This window comes from Phocoena phocoena, chromosome 9, assembly GCF_963924675.1.
Source record: "Phocoena phocoena chromosome 9, mPhoPho1.1, whole genome shotgun sequence".
Taxonomy (NCBI): Eukaryota; Metazoa; Chordata; class Mammalia; order Artiodactyla; family Phocoenidae; genus Phocoena; species Phocoena phocoena.
The window spans coordinates 64417426-64433500 of NC_089227.1; the positions used below are offsets into that span (position 1 = coordinate 64417426).

The 16075-nt window shown below is 35.4% G+C and overlaps 1 protein-coding gene across 2 annotated transcripts in view; it reads left to right on the plus strand.

The window, feature by feature from the left end:
- Positions 1 to 16075, plus strand: part of SEPTIN7 (septin 7) — a 103007-nt gene that overhangs the window by 22249 nt on the left and 64683 nt on the right. For both annotated transcript variants that reach the window (XM_065883846.1, XM_065883845.1), the window contains exon 3: positions 15171 to 15273. In XM_065883846.1, coding sequence (XP_065739918.1) covers positions 15171 to 15273 — 103 coding nt within the window. The remainder of the gene's footprint in view (positions 1 to 15170; positions 15274 to 16075) is intronic.

Below are 16075 nucleotides of genomic sequence, written 5' to 3' on the forward strand. Positions count from 1 at the left end.
GCGGTGCAAGGGCTTCTCATGGCGGTGGCTTCTCTTGTTGTGGAGCACGGGCTATAGGGGCACCGGCTTCAGTAGTTGTGGTTCGCGGGCTCTAAGGTGCAGGCTCAGTAGTGGTGGCGCACGGGCTTAGTTGCTCCGCGTCAGGTGGAATCTTCCCGGACCAGGGCTCAAACCCATGTGCCCTGCATTGGCAGGTGGATTCTTAACCACTGCGCCACCAGGGAAGCCCTCAAAATATTATATAATGTTATCTGGGCTTAATTAGGGTTGGATCCTTGTGGTGTGTAATTCTGTTGAAGTTGATATACAGCTAAGCAGCTATTAATCCATCTTATTTTATTTGTACTCCAGCCTTTGTTAATCTGCCTTGTCCATATTCACATCATGATTGAAATCTTGTCAGAATTATCTGTACAGTTTCTTCCTATGCAGTCTAATGAACATGTCAGAAATGGAAAATAAACATCTGATTTATCAAAAAGAAAACCTATAGTGACTTGTGAATATGACTTCATTTTCTTTTTATGTGACTTTTTTTTTTCGATGGAAATGCTTCAGGTTCCTTAATAATAACTTGGAAAATGGGAAATAGTATAAAAGTGACTTACCTCCAAATCCAGTAAGCAAAATACAACCAGAGTTAACATTTGGATGTATTTTCTCTGACTTTTTTCTTTGTAAACTTTTAAAAACTTTAATGTTGGTGGCGTATGATTACATTTCTCTTGGGTAAATACTTAGGCTAAGTTATAGGTAAGTGTACATTTAACTTTTTAAGAAATTGCCAAAACATTTTCCCACATAGATGTTAACATTTATGTTCCCATCAACAGTGTATAAAAATTCTGGTTGGTTCACGTATTCACCAACACCTGGGATGGCCACTCTTACTAATTTTAGCCATTCTAGTGGAATTGTAGAGATACCTCATTGTGATCATAATTTGCATTTTCCTAACGACTGATGTTGATCTTATCATGTGCTTATTGCCATCTGTATGTCTTTGGTGGTCTTTTGAAATCTTTGGTCCATTTTTAAGTTGTGCTTGTTGTCTAGTTGAGTTGTTTATTTTAGATACTAGTCCTTTGTTGAACTATGCAAATAACTTATTTCTCATCATACCTTTTTCTACTATCTGTTAATAATTCTTGTCTGTCACAATTATCACTGTGCTGTTTGCCTTAGTAGTGATTTTCTGTTTCCAATTTTTATTTTGTTTTTGGCCACTCCTTGTGGCTTGCAGGATCTTAGTTCCCAGATGAGGGATTGAACCCAGGGCATGGTAGTGAAAGTGCCAAGTCCTAACCACTGGACTGCCAGGGATTCCCAATGCTACATTTTTTAATGGGAATTCTTCTGTAAGGAAGAATTGTTCTATCTCATGCATTCATTCAATTATTTATTAATATTAGGACACATGAATATTAATTTTATCATTGCTTTTTGCTCCAATTGTCCTGAATTTGACCATTGGGAGCTCTTTCCCATTAGCTCCTATTCATCTTTCAACATGCCTCATAATTTTTTTTGGAGCACTTATTTTCTGATTCGTCTTTTATTTTTCTTCCTTAAGCCCTGGAATTGACCATTTTCCAAGGAGTTCAGGTTCCTTTTATTTCAGAATAGTATTTAGAAGCCAGGGTCTCTGCACTAAAAGTGCTCATTACTCCTGGGGTGTTTTTGTTTCTAGGTGTTTTGAACATAGATCTAGGAAGTTATATTTTTGTGTACATTCACACATCTGTATTTCTATACATATCTATGCATATGTATAGATAATATAGTATATATGTTAACATAAATATATATGTTTATGTATATTAAAAACCATGGATTCATACTAATACACCAATTCTAATCTACTAACACAAGATTCAGTCTAGCCTTTCTCTTTTATTTGTAACTCCTTTCTGCAACAGTGGAAAACCTCTCATCTACAATTTATTTACTTATTTGTTCAGTTCTGGTATACACATAAGTGTAGTTTCAGAATTGCTGTTATAAATATATTTACTTACTAGAGTGTAGTATTGGATACACTTCTTTTTGTCTTTAGTCTTATACTATTCAGTCAGCATACTGTTTTCCAGAGTTATGTTCTTTTCTTACCCACCTTGTTCATTGGTGTTACGTTACTCATTTGAAATACAGTTAGTTTTGTTACTGTTTTTAGTCCATTTTGAGCTCTTGTCACATCCTGGCTGATTTTGGTTATTTTTTTCATTGGAATATGTGAAACATTATTGTGGTGTTCATAGTCAATTCTGTAAAACAGTATATCCGGAAGTATCCCTTCCACCTCTCATCTCTTTTACCCTATTCTCATTTTCGTTTTCTGCCATTTAACCACCCATCCATATGGGTAACCAATCTTAATAATTTCTTGCTTAGTTTTTAGTTTATTCCTATCTTTTTACACAAATGAGAAAATACATGTAGGAAAGGAGCTATAAAAATTATATATGAAAGGTAGTGTATTATAGACACTACATACTTGATTCTATAACAGATTTATTGAGATACAATTCACATGCCATAAAATTCAGTTCTGTCATTTTTAGTATATTCACAGAGTTGTGCAACCATCATCATCACTATCTAATTTGAGGCCATTTTCATCAGGCCAAAAAGAAACCCTGTACTTATTAACAATTACTCCAATTCTCTCCTATTCCCAGGTCTAGGCAGCCACTAATCTACTTTCCATCTCTATAGAGTTTCCTATTCTGGGCATTTCATATAAATGAAATCATTCAGTATTTTTTTGCAACTAGCTTCTTTCACTTAGCATGATGTTTTCAAGGTTCATCTATATTGTATTGATAGCATGCATCAGTACTTTGTACCTTTTTATTACTGAATGATATTCTGTTGCATAGATAATACCACATAATTTTGTTTATCCATTCATCAGTTGATGGACATGTGGGTTATTTCTATTTTTTGGCTGTTGTAATGCTGCCAAGAACATTTAAGTACCAGTTTTTATGTGGACTTATGTTTTCAATTCTCTTGGATCTATACCTTGGGATGGAATTGCTGGATCATAGGGTAACTATGTTTAACTTTCTGGGGAACTACCAAACTGTTTGCCAAAGCAGCTGTAGCATTTTACATTCCCACCAGCAATGTGTGAAGGTTTCAATTTCTCCACATCCATGTCCACATTTGTTATTGTCTGTCCCTTTAAACTATAGTAGTAGTAGGAGTGAGGTGGTATTGTGGTTCTAATTTGCATTTCCCTAATGGCTAATGATGTTAAACATCTTTTCATGTGCCTATTGTCAATTTGTATATCTTCTTTGAGGGAATGTCAGTTAAAGTGCTGTGCCCAATATTTAATTAGGTTATTTATCTATTTATTGCCCTGGTGATTACAATTAACAACTGATAACATTGTAATTTGGGTTATTACCAACTTAGTTTAATAGAATACAGTAATTTTGCTCCTGTGTACTTTCATTTTCTCTTCCCTCCTTTGTGCTCTTCTTTCTACTTTATAAACCCAAGAACACAATTTAATAATTATTGCTTCATGAAGTGTTCCTTTAAATCAGGTAGAAGAGAGTTGCAAATAAAAATTATATTTGTACTGTCTTTTATAGTAGTATTTCTTGTAGGACATATCTGGTTGTGAGGAATTCTCTGTTTTTGCTTATCAGAGAATGTCTTAAGTTCACCTTCATTTTTGAAAGATACCTTTGGTAGATACTGAATTCTTGGTCGACAGTCTTTTTGTTTTAACATCTTGAATGTGTCATCCATCTACTTTCTGGCCTCTGTGGTTTCTGATGACATGTTAGTCATTATTCATTTTAAGAGTCCCCTGTATATGGTCATTTAAAGTGTCTCTTGCTGCTTTCCTGATTTTTTGTCTCTGTTTTTTGGCAGTTTGATTTTGATGTGTCTAGGTGTGGATCTCTTTGCTTTTTTCCTGTTTGGAGTTGCTGAGCTTTTAATGTGTAAACATATTTTTCTTCAGATTTGGGATATTGTCTGCCGTTGTTTCTTCAAACATACTTTTTGCCTCTTACTCCCTTTCTCCCTGTCTCTTTCCCTCTCTCCCTCCCTTCTCCTTTCCACTACTTCAGGGACTCCCGTTATGTGTAGGTTGGTATGCTTGATTTTGTTCCACAGTCTCTGGCGCTGTTCAGGTTTTTTTCACTCTTTTTTTGTTTCTGTTCCTTAGACTGGTAAATGTTATTTGACCTATCTTCAAGTTTGCTAATTCTTCTGTTAGCTCACATCTGTTTTTGATCCTCTCTCTCTAGTGAAGTTTCATTTCAATTATTCTACTTTTCAACTTGAGAATTTTTATTTGGTTCTTTTTAATAATTTCCATCTCTTTATTAATTTTCTCTATTTGGTGAATGTAGTTCTTATACTTTTAGTTTTTTAGACATGATTTCCTTTAGTTATTTGAACATATTTTAAATAGAAGATTTAAACTCTCTGTCTAATATCTGAGTTTTCTCAGGGTTAGTTTCTATTGATTGCTTCTTTCCCGCCTGAATATGGGTTATGCTTTCTTGGGGTTTTTTTGCGTGTCTGATAATTTTTTGTTGAAAACTGGACATTTTAAACGATACAGCGTGACACCAGTGGTCAGATTCTCCCTCTCCCCTTTCTCCTCCACCCCTCAGGGTTTATTTATTATTGCTGTTTGTTGTTTGTTTGTTTAGTGACTTTTGGGGAACTAATTCTGTAAAGTCTATTTTCTTTGTCATGTGTTGTCACTGAAGTCTCTGGTTATCCTAGTGGTTATTTGTGGGGTCTTGCAAGGAATCATCAAACAGGTCACATAATGTTCTTTGGGAATGAGGCTCTGAAGGAGCCTATTCTGCCTATTCCAGTTGCTGACAGGTTGCTAATTTTTGCCATGGTTGCCTGCTGTGGGTTTTCAAGGCTACTGTAGAGCTGATAAGGGAAATAAGGATAGGCGAGTTAAAATGCAGCAAATGCTGCAGTTTTTACTGAGATTCAGCCCTTTTTCTTGAATAAGCGCTCTTTGGATTGCTGCAAGCCTTTTGTTAATTTCCAGAGTTGGAAGAAATTTTCTCTTGATTTTAAGGAAGGAGAGAATTTTCTGAAGTCTTCTGCTAATTTCGTTAACATCACTAGTCTATATCCTTTTGTTTTCCAGTGTATACATAAGAAAATGTTTAAAGGTAAATATTACTGTGCCAACTGTCTAATAATAGTTTTTCCATTCAGTATGTTGTTATCTGTCATTTCTGTTGTTCTAAAACTTTAATTTTAATGGCTGCATGGTGTTTTAACACATGAGAGTACCATAATGTATTATTTGTTTCACTTGTTTTTGAAACTTTGGTTTTTATGATTTTTCATTATCGTTAATAGTGTTTTGTTGAATGTTCTTTTATCTAAATCTTATATATTTGTAAGATTATAAATTCATGAAAGTGGGATTTGTTGAGTGTGAGAGCATGAAAACTTAAGTTTTTGATGCACATGGCCAAATTGATCTTCAGGGAAGTGGTTTCAGTTTATATTCTACCAGTCATGTACAAAAGTGCCTATTTTCCCACATCCTCACTTACTACTGCGTACTACTATTCATTTAGTTTTGTGCTCTCTAGTAGATCTTTTGGTAATGTATTATGTCCTCTATCTATGAAATTTCTATTTCTATATCTAGTAGGGTAGCCGCTAACCACATGTGGCTGTTGAGCACTTGAAATGTGGCTAGTCCTAAATAAGTCATGCTATATTTCAAAGATTGTTACAAAGGAAAAGAAAATAGAGTAATGAATAATGTAAAATGAGTCATAATAACTTTTTATATTGATTGCATATTGAAATGATAATATTGTATATACATTGGGTGAAATAAAATGATATTAATGTTAATTTCACCTTTTTACTCTTACTTCCATAATGTGTCTACTAGAATATTTATAATTACATATGTCATTCACCTTACATTTCTATCAGATAGTCCTTGTCTAGACTCTAGACCATTCTTCCTTTAAAAAAAGCCCTGCTTCTTTAAAGCTTATGCTATTTAACAAAAGTATTTTCTCACCCTTCTTAAATTTGTTGGTTACCACATCCCTGTTTTCTCCTTATTTGTCAAAGATGTCACCAAACACTCAGTTTTTCTTTCTACCCCAAGCTATCTTACCATTCTGGGGCGTTTTTAGTGCCCATGTGTAAAACTTGTTCAATAATTTAGCTGCACAGTATCTGGATTATGGTTGAGCCATCATTTTAATGGCTCCATGTGGTCATCATTTGGAACTTCTGTTCCACCTCTGAAATCTTAATTGTATGGCTCATTCTATTCACAATTTCATATTCTTAGCTATCTCATTTCCTTACTTCATACCTTGGATCCTTGACTCTCTCCATTTTGTTCACTAAATCACTTCAACCATACTTGTCAGCTCCCTTGATCCCTTGTAGTTTTGTGTACCCTTTCTGCAAAATAACAGCTTCAAATAACAGCTTATTGGCTTACATTCAAGTTTCAGATTGCTGTTGGAGTAAAAGATCTCGTGGCTTCAGGGATACATTCACACAGATCTTCAGCCTAAACTAGTGGACAGAATTCCTTGGCTGCCTGTTGTGTATTCCTAGCCCTTCTTTTTGTTTTGGTGGTTGCTGATTCAAATCTTTCTCTCTTAAAATTCCCTGGTCCATCCCTCCTCTTTTAGGATTAGCAGGTGATTTTCTTTTCTGGAGTTCAGAGAAAATCCTGTCCATCATTCCAGAATGTTATCTGTATCCTGGTTTACCTTCCTTTCTTCAGCTGCTTGGGTAGGTAATCTTTTTTTTTTTTTTTTTTTAAATTAATTAATTTGGCTGCATTGGGTCTTTGTTGCTGTGTGTGAGCTATCTATAGTTGCAGTGAGCGGGGGCTACTCTTCATTGAGGTACACAGGCTTCTCATTGCAGTGGCTTCTCTTCTTGTGGAGCACGGGCTCTAGGTGCGTGGGCTTCAGTAGTTGCATCACACGGGCTCAGTAGTTGCAGTGTGTGGGCTTAGTTGCTCCGTGGCATGTGGGATCCTCTCAGACCAGAGATTGAACCTGTGTCCCCTGCGTTGGCAGGCAGATTCTTAACCACTGTGCCACCAGGGAAGTCCCTGTCTAGGTAATCTTTTCTTTTTTTTTTTAAACTTATTTTTTACTTTTTAAAGCATTTTTTAAAAACTTATTTATTGGAGTATAGTTGATTTACAGTGTTGTGTTAATTTCTGCTGTACAGCAGAGTGACTCAGTTATACACATACATATATTCTTTTTTATATTCTTTTCCATTGTGGTTTATCCCAGGATATTGAATATAGTTCCCTGTGCTATACAGTAGGACCTTGTTGTTTATCCATTCTATATGTAATAATTTGCACCTACTAACACCAAACTCGCAGCATTTATTAACATTTAAACATGCAGCTATCATTTTTTTTTTAATTCCTAAAACTTGCATAACCCTTTATTGTCCTCTAGCTTCTGCCTTATTGCTCTTCTATTCACAGATAAGCATTCAGAAAGAATTGTTTACCCTCACTGTCTGCAGTTAGTTATTCACTGCTTATTTAATTCCAATCTGCCTTCATCTATCTTTCCCCTGTCTTTCCACTGCTCTGACAGTGGTCCCTGATAATGATATATAGATTCTTCTATGTCTCTGTATTGACCACTCCAGAGCATTTGGTACAGTTGACCACTTCTTGAAGGAGGCCACTACAATTGACCTCCTTGAACTGCTTCTAAGAGCTACTTTCCTCATTCTTCTCTCTCCCCTTTTCCTAGGTTTGTGTAGGTGATAGTGGTGGTGGTAGTGGGATGTTGCTGTTGGTTCTGACCTGCTTCCTACTTTGTATACTGTAATTGGATCCATACCCATGGCCTTCATACCGTTTAAATGTTGTTGACTTAAAATGTTAATATCTGCCTAACCTAGACATTTCTAGAACTTCTAACTTTTATATATGTAGCTGCCTACTAGATATTTATCTCCCTAAAGCCAATTTAGCACCTTAAACTCAAATGAATTTTGCTTTTAATGATTGGAACAACCATTAATCCAGTTGCTCAACCTAAATTCATAAATTTGAGTCTTACCACTCCCCCCACAAGTTACAGAGACTTGTCAGTTCATGTAATATCTTACCCAGCACTGTCCATTAGAAGTTAATGCAAGCCACATATGTAATTTAAACTTTTCTAGTAGCTACATTTAAAAAGTAAAAAGGAACACGTGAGTTTAACTTTAGTATCAGATTTTATGTAGCCCAGTATAGCTAAAATTTTATTTCAACCTGTAATCAGTATAAAAATTGACATGCTTTATTCTTTTTTTCATAATCAGTCTTCAAAACCTGGTTTCTATTTTATACTTAGAGTATATATCAATTTAGACTAGCTAAATTTCAAGTGCTCAATAGCCACATGTAGCTAGTGGCTACTGTTACGGACAGTAGCATTCTAACTTAATTTCTCTTCATCCCCACTGCTTCTGTCTTCCCTGGGCTACTGCAACAGATCTTGGGATTGCTACCATTATCTCCTGCAGTTCATCCTCAATATTATTGTTAGTGGTAATTTTCTAAAATATGAATGTGACTTGGCATGTGAATTAATGTGATTGTGCAATTTTCTGCTTCAAATCCTTTAATGCTGTTCATAAGTTTTCAAGATGAAGCCTATTCTGAGTTATTTAGTGTGGCCAACAAAGTCCTTTATAATCTGGCTTTTGCTTAACTTTCCTACCCTGTATCTTCTGGACCCTGATAATGAGTTGTATTGAGCTATTTGTAGTTACCATAAAGAACTGTGCTCTCTCCTCTTGCTTTTGGACCTTTACAGTTACCAGTTAGCCTGCTCATATTCTGTAGTACCTACCCACATTTCTCATCAGACTAAGGCTTGCTAGTCCTTCAGGATCTGAAGGATTTGGCCCCAGGATAGGAGAAAACACCCTTATTTTCGTTCTCATAGCCATCTTTCTGTGCTTGCCTCCATTATAGTATTTATCACTGTGTTAATATAATTGTCTTTCTAACTTACCTGACCTCAGATTCTTAGTTTTATAAGCAGGGACCTTGTTTTTATTAGCTTTTACATCCCTAATTACTAATACACACATTGTAAGGGTCCAGTAACTGTGTTGATTGAATGAGTGTGGCCAGTAATTCTGTGAGTAGAGATTTAAATTCCAAGTTCAGAGCAAAGAAAAAAATGTATTTAAACTTTTAAGTTATCTCATTCTTACATGTGTTCATACAATTAAATATTAAAACCTTTTAAGTAGATTAACCAAGAATCCAGAATAAGATTAAGAAAGTAAAAGTTGGTTTCATTTGTACACAATTGTTCATCTCAGTAAAAAGGGAGGAGCTGGGGGCATGCAAAACTAAGATATGATCTTTAGAGAAAATTGGGGAGGGAACATCAAAGTTAACATTTAGGACAAGCTTATGTTATCTTGTAACATCTTAGTGTTCTTGTTATATTAAATCTAGAATCTAGGTATTTTTACACCAGTTATATTTAAAATACTTAAGGCATTTAAATAGTGAAGTTCTTTAATTTTCCCCTAGAATTATGTAAGAAATGGGAGGAATTTGACTGAGTGCTAGACAGTTTCATCTATGTGTATGATGTAAGGCTTTTGTTAGTAATAATGAGTAGACAAGTAAATTTATGTATCTTTTTTCTTTTGTAGTGAGTAGTTTTTTGTATTTAGAATTACGTAAACTTTAGGAGAAAGAAAGTTAATTGTATTTGTCAGTATGTGAAACAGCATACAGTTTGTTTGTGTTTTAAAATCCAAAGTGGTACAGCTTGAACTTGAAATTATTTAGGAAAGATCAAATTTTACCTTTGAAATTTTAAGTTACTGATGTAAACCTTCCTTGGATCTTTGCAGTCTGTTCTTTTGTTTGTTTGTTTGTTTTAATTGTAGTTACTAAGGGGAGAAATAGAATCCTGGTCATATTTATGTAATTTGGGGCTGAATATCTCTTTTTGTAAAGATGGGGAGAGCTGAAGGTTTATAGTAGATCCTACCAAAAATAAGTTTTAATTTTCCTCAAATTCCGACTTTTGTCACTTCCAACCTGTCACAACTCAATTTCGTTATTGTTACTGAAAAGCATATTTAGCAGTTTTCAAAACAAGTTGTTACTTTTCTCCTTTGGAAAATATATATTAATTTATAAATATTAGTATTTATACATACTAATATTCAAACCTTTAAAATGACAATGGATTTTCACATGCCAAGATTTTGATAACTTTATTCTTTGGAATAAGAACAAATGGCAAGAGAATATAAACAAATCTCAAGGGTTCCAGTAATCTGTCAATTGAAACCTTTTTGAGGCATCTTGTTCTTTGAGTATAATTGATTTCTAGAAGAAAGTTCAAATAAGTTAAACACTGAAATTACTGGATATTGTATTTAAGTTGATTTTTCTACAGGTAGTGAAATAGCAAGCAGTGGAATTGTAGCTTGATTTTCTTTTTTTTGTTGTTGTTGTTGTACGCGGGCCTCTCACTGTTGTGGCCTCTCCCGTTGCGGAGCACAGGCTCCGGACGCGCAGGCTGAGCGGCCACAGCTCACAAGCCCAGCGTTTCCGCGGCATGTGGGATCCTCCCAGACCGGGACATGAATTTTGGCACATAGAGATTTGGCATATCTTTTAGATAGTAACCAAAAGATTTTGTAAACATATGCTTTTAGAAAAGATGATTTGATAACTGTTTCTTCTTATGTAACTGATGTTTGAAATCAAGTAATACTCTTAAGACCTCAAGATATTTTGGGTGAATATACTTTTATCTACATTCGCATGCTTATAAACGTCACAGTTATATCACTCAGTTCTATAAGTAATATTTCTTTATCCAGAGGTTGTATTTCACACTGGCACTGTGAACATCATATTTGTGCAGAAAAAGAATCAGTTTAGGTCTTCTGAATTATAGACTGTGGTTGATTTTAGAATTTGGGGTAAGGAAAGATTCTTATGATATGTGAAAAGTCTGTGTGTTTTAGTCAACCAGTGTTATATTATTGGTGTATTTCCTAAGTCTGTCTTTTGTGTTGAGACACAGTTTCTTCCTCAGAAGAAACTTTCCTGAAAGTATATTTTTGTCCTTTATCTTTTTTAATAACTCCTGTGTATCAGCACTCTGTTAGGAATGTAGAGATGAATATGACATGATTCTCTCCTGGGAAATAAGTTGTGTTGGGAAACTGGCAAGTAACATGTTTAATTTTAAAATAATTTAATTTAAAACATGAAATTATTTAAAATGTTATAGTAGTTATGTACAGAGAATTATCTACTCTCAACCTAGTCACTCTTCTTCCTCACTGTTACTGAGACTGCTTTTGTGCAAAACTACCAGTAGTCTTCTTATTTCCAAATTTTATGTTCACATCTCTGGTATTTCATTTGACTTTTCAGTAGCATTTAACACAAGTGAGTGACCTTGAGCCAGTCCTAGTTTTCCTTTCTCCTCACTGACTGATCAATCTTTCTCATTCTTTCTCTGCCTAACATCTCAATGTTGGAGTGCTCCAGGACACTGTCTAGACCCCCTTTTATCTATAATCTCTCTTTGGGAATCTGATCCTCTCCCAATACTATCTATATGCTTATGTTTCCTAAATCTATATTTTCAGCACCAACCAACCCAGGAATTTCTGAATTTATATGTTTAACTGCCTACCGGCCATCTCTTCTTGAATATGTAACAGACACCTCCACTTAACATGTTAAAAGCTATTTTTGATTTTGGTGATTTTGGCCCTCACAGCCCACTCTTTTCCTCCCCTTTGTATCCTGTTTCCCTGGAAATATCACTAGCCATTGAGTTGTTCAAGCCAAGTACTTAGGAGTTATCTTTTGTCTCTTCATTTTTCTTTTGCCAGTTTTTTTTTGTTTTTCTTTTGCCAGTCACATCTAACCCACCAGCAATGTCCTGACAATTCTTCTTTCAAAACATATTCTGAATCTTCATCTCTCTTTGCATGCATACCATCTAAATTCAGTATACCCTTTCTTTCTTGGACTATTGCAGTAGGCTCCTTACTAGTTTTCTTATTTCCATTTCTTCTCTTAGCAGTAAGAGCTATCTTTAAAACACAAATCAGGTCAGGTCACTTGCCTTTGTAAAACCCTCCAGTGGCTTCCCATCATGCCTAAAATAACATCCAGATTTCTTACTTTGGCTGGGTACAACATGATCTGGCCCCTGCCTGCCTCCCTGACCTCATTTTTTATCACTTATCCCCTGGTCCACTACTTCACCTCATTGTAGTTCATGTACCTTCTTTTTGTTCCTGAAAGTACCAAGTTCATCCCCACTTTAGGGCCCATTCCTTAGCCCTAGAATGCTCTTCTCCCTTTTCTTAATTCAGTCTCCTAGTTGTGCCTAAGACTGTTCTAGGAGTTGAGGATAAAGCAATAAATAAGACACAGGGGTAGATGGAGGTGTTTTTCTTACACCTTTTTGTATGGTGGGTTCCTTGAATATGTAACCTAAAATATTTTCTCTGAAACTTCTTCAGCTCTCCCAGATGGCTTCTTCTTTTTGATGCCACAACTTATGTAGTTCATTTAATCTGTACCTTGATGGAGTTTACATTTTAGTTGGAGGTAGGGTGGGTGGAGATCACAATAAACAAGATTTGTAAAATGTATGTTAAATGGTGGTAAGTGCTAAAGAGAAAAACATAAAGCAGCAAAGTGCTGAGATGAGTTGTAATTTTAGATAAGGGTGATCAGGGCAGTCCTCTCTTTGAAGGTGACATTTGAATAATCATCATCTGTTCTAGGTTGTGATATAACTCATAGATTTCTTCAATATAGAATAAAGACATACCCTTTTTAAAGACATTTTGTCCAAGGATAGTCTGTTTTCTTCTCTTTGCTATATTATTTGCCCTTAAGTTATTACAAGTCACATTTACTTCGTCATTCATTTGTTACTGCTTGCCATCTTTAGCTTCCTTCCCTTTCCTGTATCTACAAGTTTGCATTTCTTCCAGTTCTTAACTTTAATTACTTGAAATATAGCACTGTATAAAGATTTTAACTAAAACATTGGCATTTATCTGAAGTGGGCTGTCTTAATCCAGTGACTGACAGAGCAAAACTGTATGAAATTTACATTTTTTTCTTCTTGGGATTTAAATTTGGTCCCTGTGTATCTTCTTGAAACATCATACTTTACACTTTTTTCACCGTTTCTTGTAAGACTTCAGGTACAGGGCATAGTAATTGTTCTTTATAAAAAGATAGATAGGAGGCCTCTGATTCTGTGTTTGATCAGGAGAGCTGCTGAAATGGATTAAAATTCATTGGGCCTTATATCTGACAAAAAATATTACCTTGACGTGAGTAGAAAAAAGTCTGCCTTCAATTTATTTGTAATTTACCTCTAATTTGTTGCGTTACATGTAAGTAACTTTCATTTTTTTTCCTCTATCTTTTACTATGTTCCAATGGATTTCTCTCTCCTGTTCGACTGAATGTGCCGTGTATGATTCTTGGAATTCCTCGTTTACTGTTCCTCTGTGGATCTGTCTGTTGGAATCTGGAACACTGGAATGATGGAAATGTGTTCTTTACAAAGTAGCTGTGAGTATGCTACATAATTTATAGAGAGGCTTTTTTCTGGTCTAAGTTAAATTTCAGTTATAGTTGGATGAAATATGAACCAAGGAAGCCTTAAATTTAATGCATATTCTTAGCTCTGCATGTAGTAGGCTTTCAAATATTTGACTTTAAAATATTCTGATCAGTATCCTAACTAGTATATTTAAAATTAGCCTTTCAGTTTAATTGGCTTACTTATCTTCTCAATATTTGTCTTAAAAATCAGTTTATATGAATTTTAAAAAAGGTAAAAATATTATGGATGGAATATTTAGTTACATATGTGATGCTAGTAAGAAATGCAGATTGCTGTTCTTTGTTAAATCCAAATGTATTGAATTAGTACTTTGATCCCATATGAGTTTTTTCGGATGAGAATTTAAATGTGGCAAAAATCTTTAAGAAAAATGTGTACCTCTTAGGAATATTTTGCCATTTTATATATATATACATATATATATATTTTTTGCTGTACACGGGCCTCTCACTGTTGTGGCCTCTCCCGTTGCGGAGCACAGGCTCCGGACGCGCAGGCTTAGCGGCTGTGGCTCATGGGCCCAGCCGCTCCGCGGCATGTGGGATCTTCCTGGACCAGGGCACGAACCCATGTCCCCTGCATCGGCAGGCGGACTCTCAACCACTGTGCCACCAGGGAAGCCCCTTGCCATTATATTTTAATGAATGAATAAGACCTACCCCTAAGTAAATTAATCAGTAAGACTCTACTCACTCAGATGGTCTGAACTATGGACAGTATTTCTCACCAATGGGTAAGTTGAAAATCAGACTGATTTACTGTGACAATTTAGAAGTAGATTTCTTTGAATTACTCATGAAACTTATTGAGATCATCAAAGAATCAAAAACCACACAGAAAACTGAATTGAAATTTACTTTAAAACCTGGATAAATCTGATGTCCCTGATGATAGAGGCAGCAGGCTCATGTAAAAATCTTGAAGTGACATAATTGGACCTAGTATAACAGCTTGAAAGATAATGTTACTGACTGACATTGATCATGAGAGCTTTTAAGAGTTCATGAAAAATTTTAAACTCCACGTTTTGATTTTATTTCATGAATAAGAAGATAAATTTCAAGAAACTCCTGCCTCTGGTAATTAGTATGAGCAAAGGGGATGATTAAAAGAGTCCTTAGTATAATTTTAAGGGGATTTGAATTTTTTGTGAAAAATCCTTCCTTTTTTTTTAGTTGATTGGTTAGAATCTTATTATTAGTAAGTTACTATAAATTGAAATCTTTGCTCTGAGGCAGGTTTCTTTAATTTTTATGTTATTCCTTTGGGTTTTTATAACTGTCTATTGTCAGTCAACTTGTGCTCAATTCATTTTGTCCATTTCTGCAATTAACTAATACTTTTATTGGTAACACTGTAAAATCAGTTTGATTCACCATGAATAATATTAGTTTATATAGTTTTCTAAAAATAGGTTAATGAAGGGAATTTGAAATGTGTGACAGAAGTGATTTATTGATATATGAATAACCGGACTCCTTTTGCTTTTCTCAGCAACAGAAGAACCTTGAAGGCTATGTGGGATTTGCAAATCTCCCAAATCAAGTATACAGAAAATCAGTGAAGAGAGGGTTTGAATTCACACTTATGGTTGTGGGTAAGATATGATTTCTCACTAAAATTGAGTTTTGATATGTTTCCAACTATTAATGAACTCTGAATGATTTGAGAAAACAATAGCCCAAATAACTGCAGGGATCATGTGTTATATTTTCTTTTGTTATGCAAATACATTTTAAAATTTAACTTGATGGCGTAATGGGATTTCAGTATTTTCTTGTAGATGGCACAGTTTTGGAAACTCAGTAAAAGTTGAGAAGAGGGGTGGGGGGGGTGTACTGGTTGAATAGAACGCTGGAGAAGTTCTCTTCAATCGATGATGCTACAAAAGGAAATAGCATCTGGTGGTTACTTACTACTCCAGGATATTTTCTTTTTTTTTTTTTTTTTGACAGTATGCGGGCCTCTCACTGTTGTGGCCTCTCCCGTTGCGGAGCACAGGCTCCGGACGCGCAGGCTCAGCGGCCGTGGCTCATGGGCCTAGCCGCTCCGTGGCATGTGGGATCTTCCCGGACCGGGGCAAGAACCCGTGTACCCTGCATCGGCAGGCAGACTCTCAACCACTGCGCCACCAGGAAAGCCCCAGGATAATTTTATTCTCTGGCTCATATACTGTAGTGAAGCCATATCACATGAGTTAACTTAAACATATGTTCTCTGAATTTGAAAAAGAAGGATGGGGTAGAGGATCATAATCATGCAAATGATTACCCTGGGAATTCATTCATTAAGTATAAGCCCTGGAATTAGTGAAATATGATGACTCTCCTTGTTCTTTAGTTCACTCTCATTTTTCTTATGAGTGTGTTTTGTCCTGTGAGCACCTTTCCCTGCCTGTA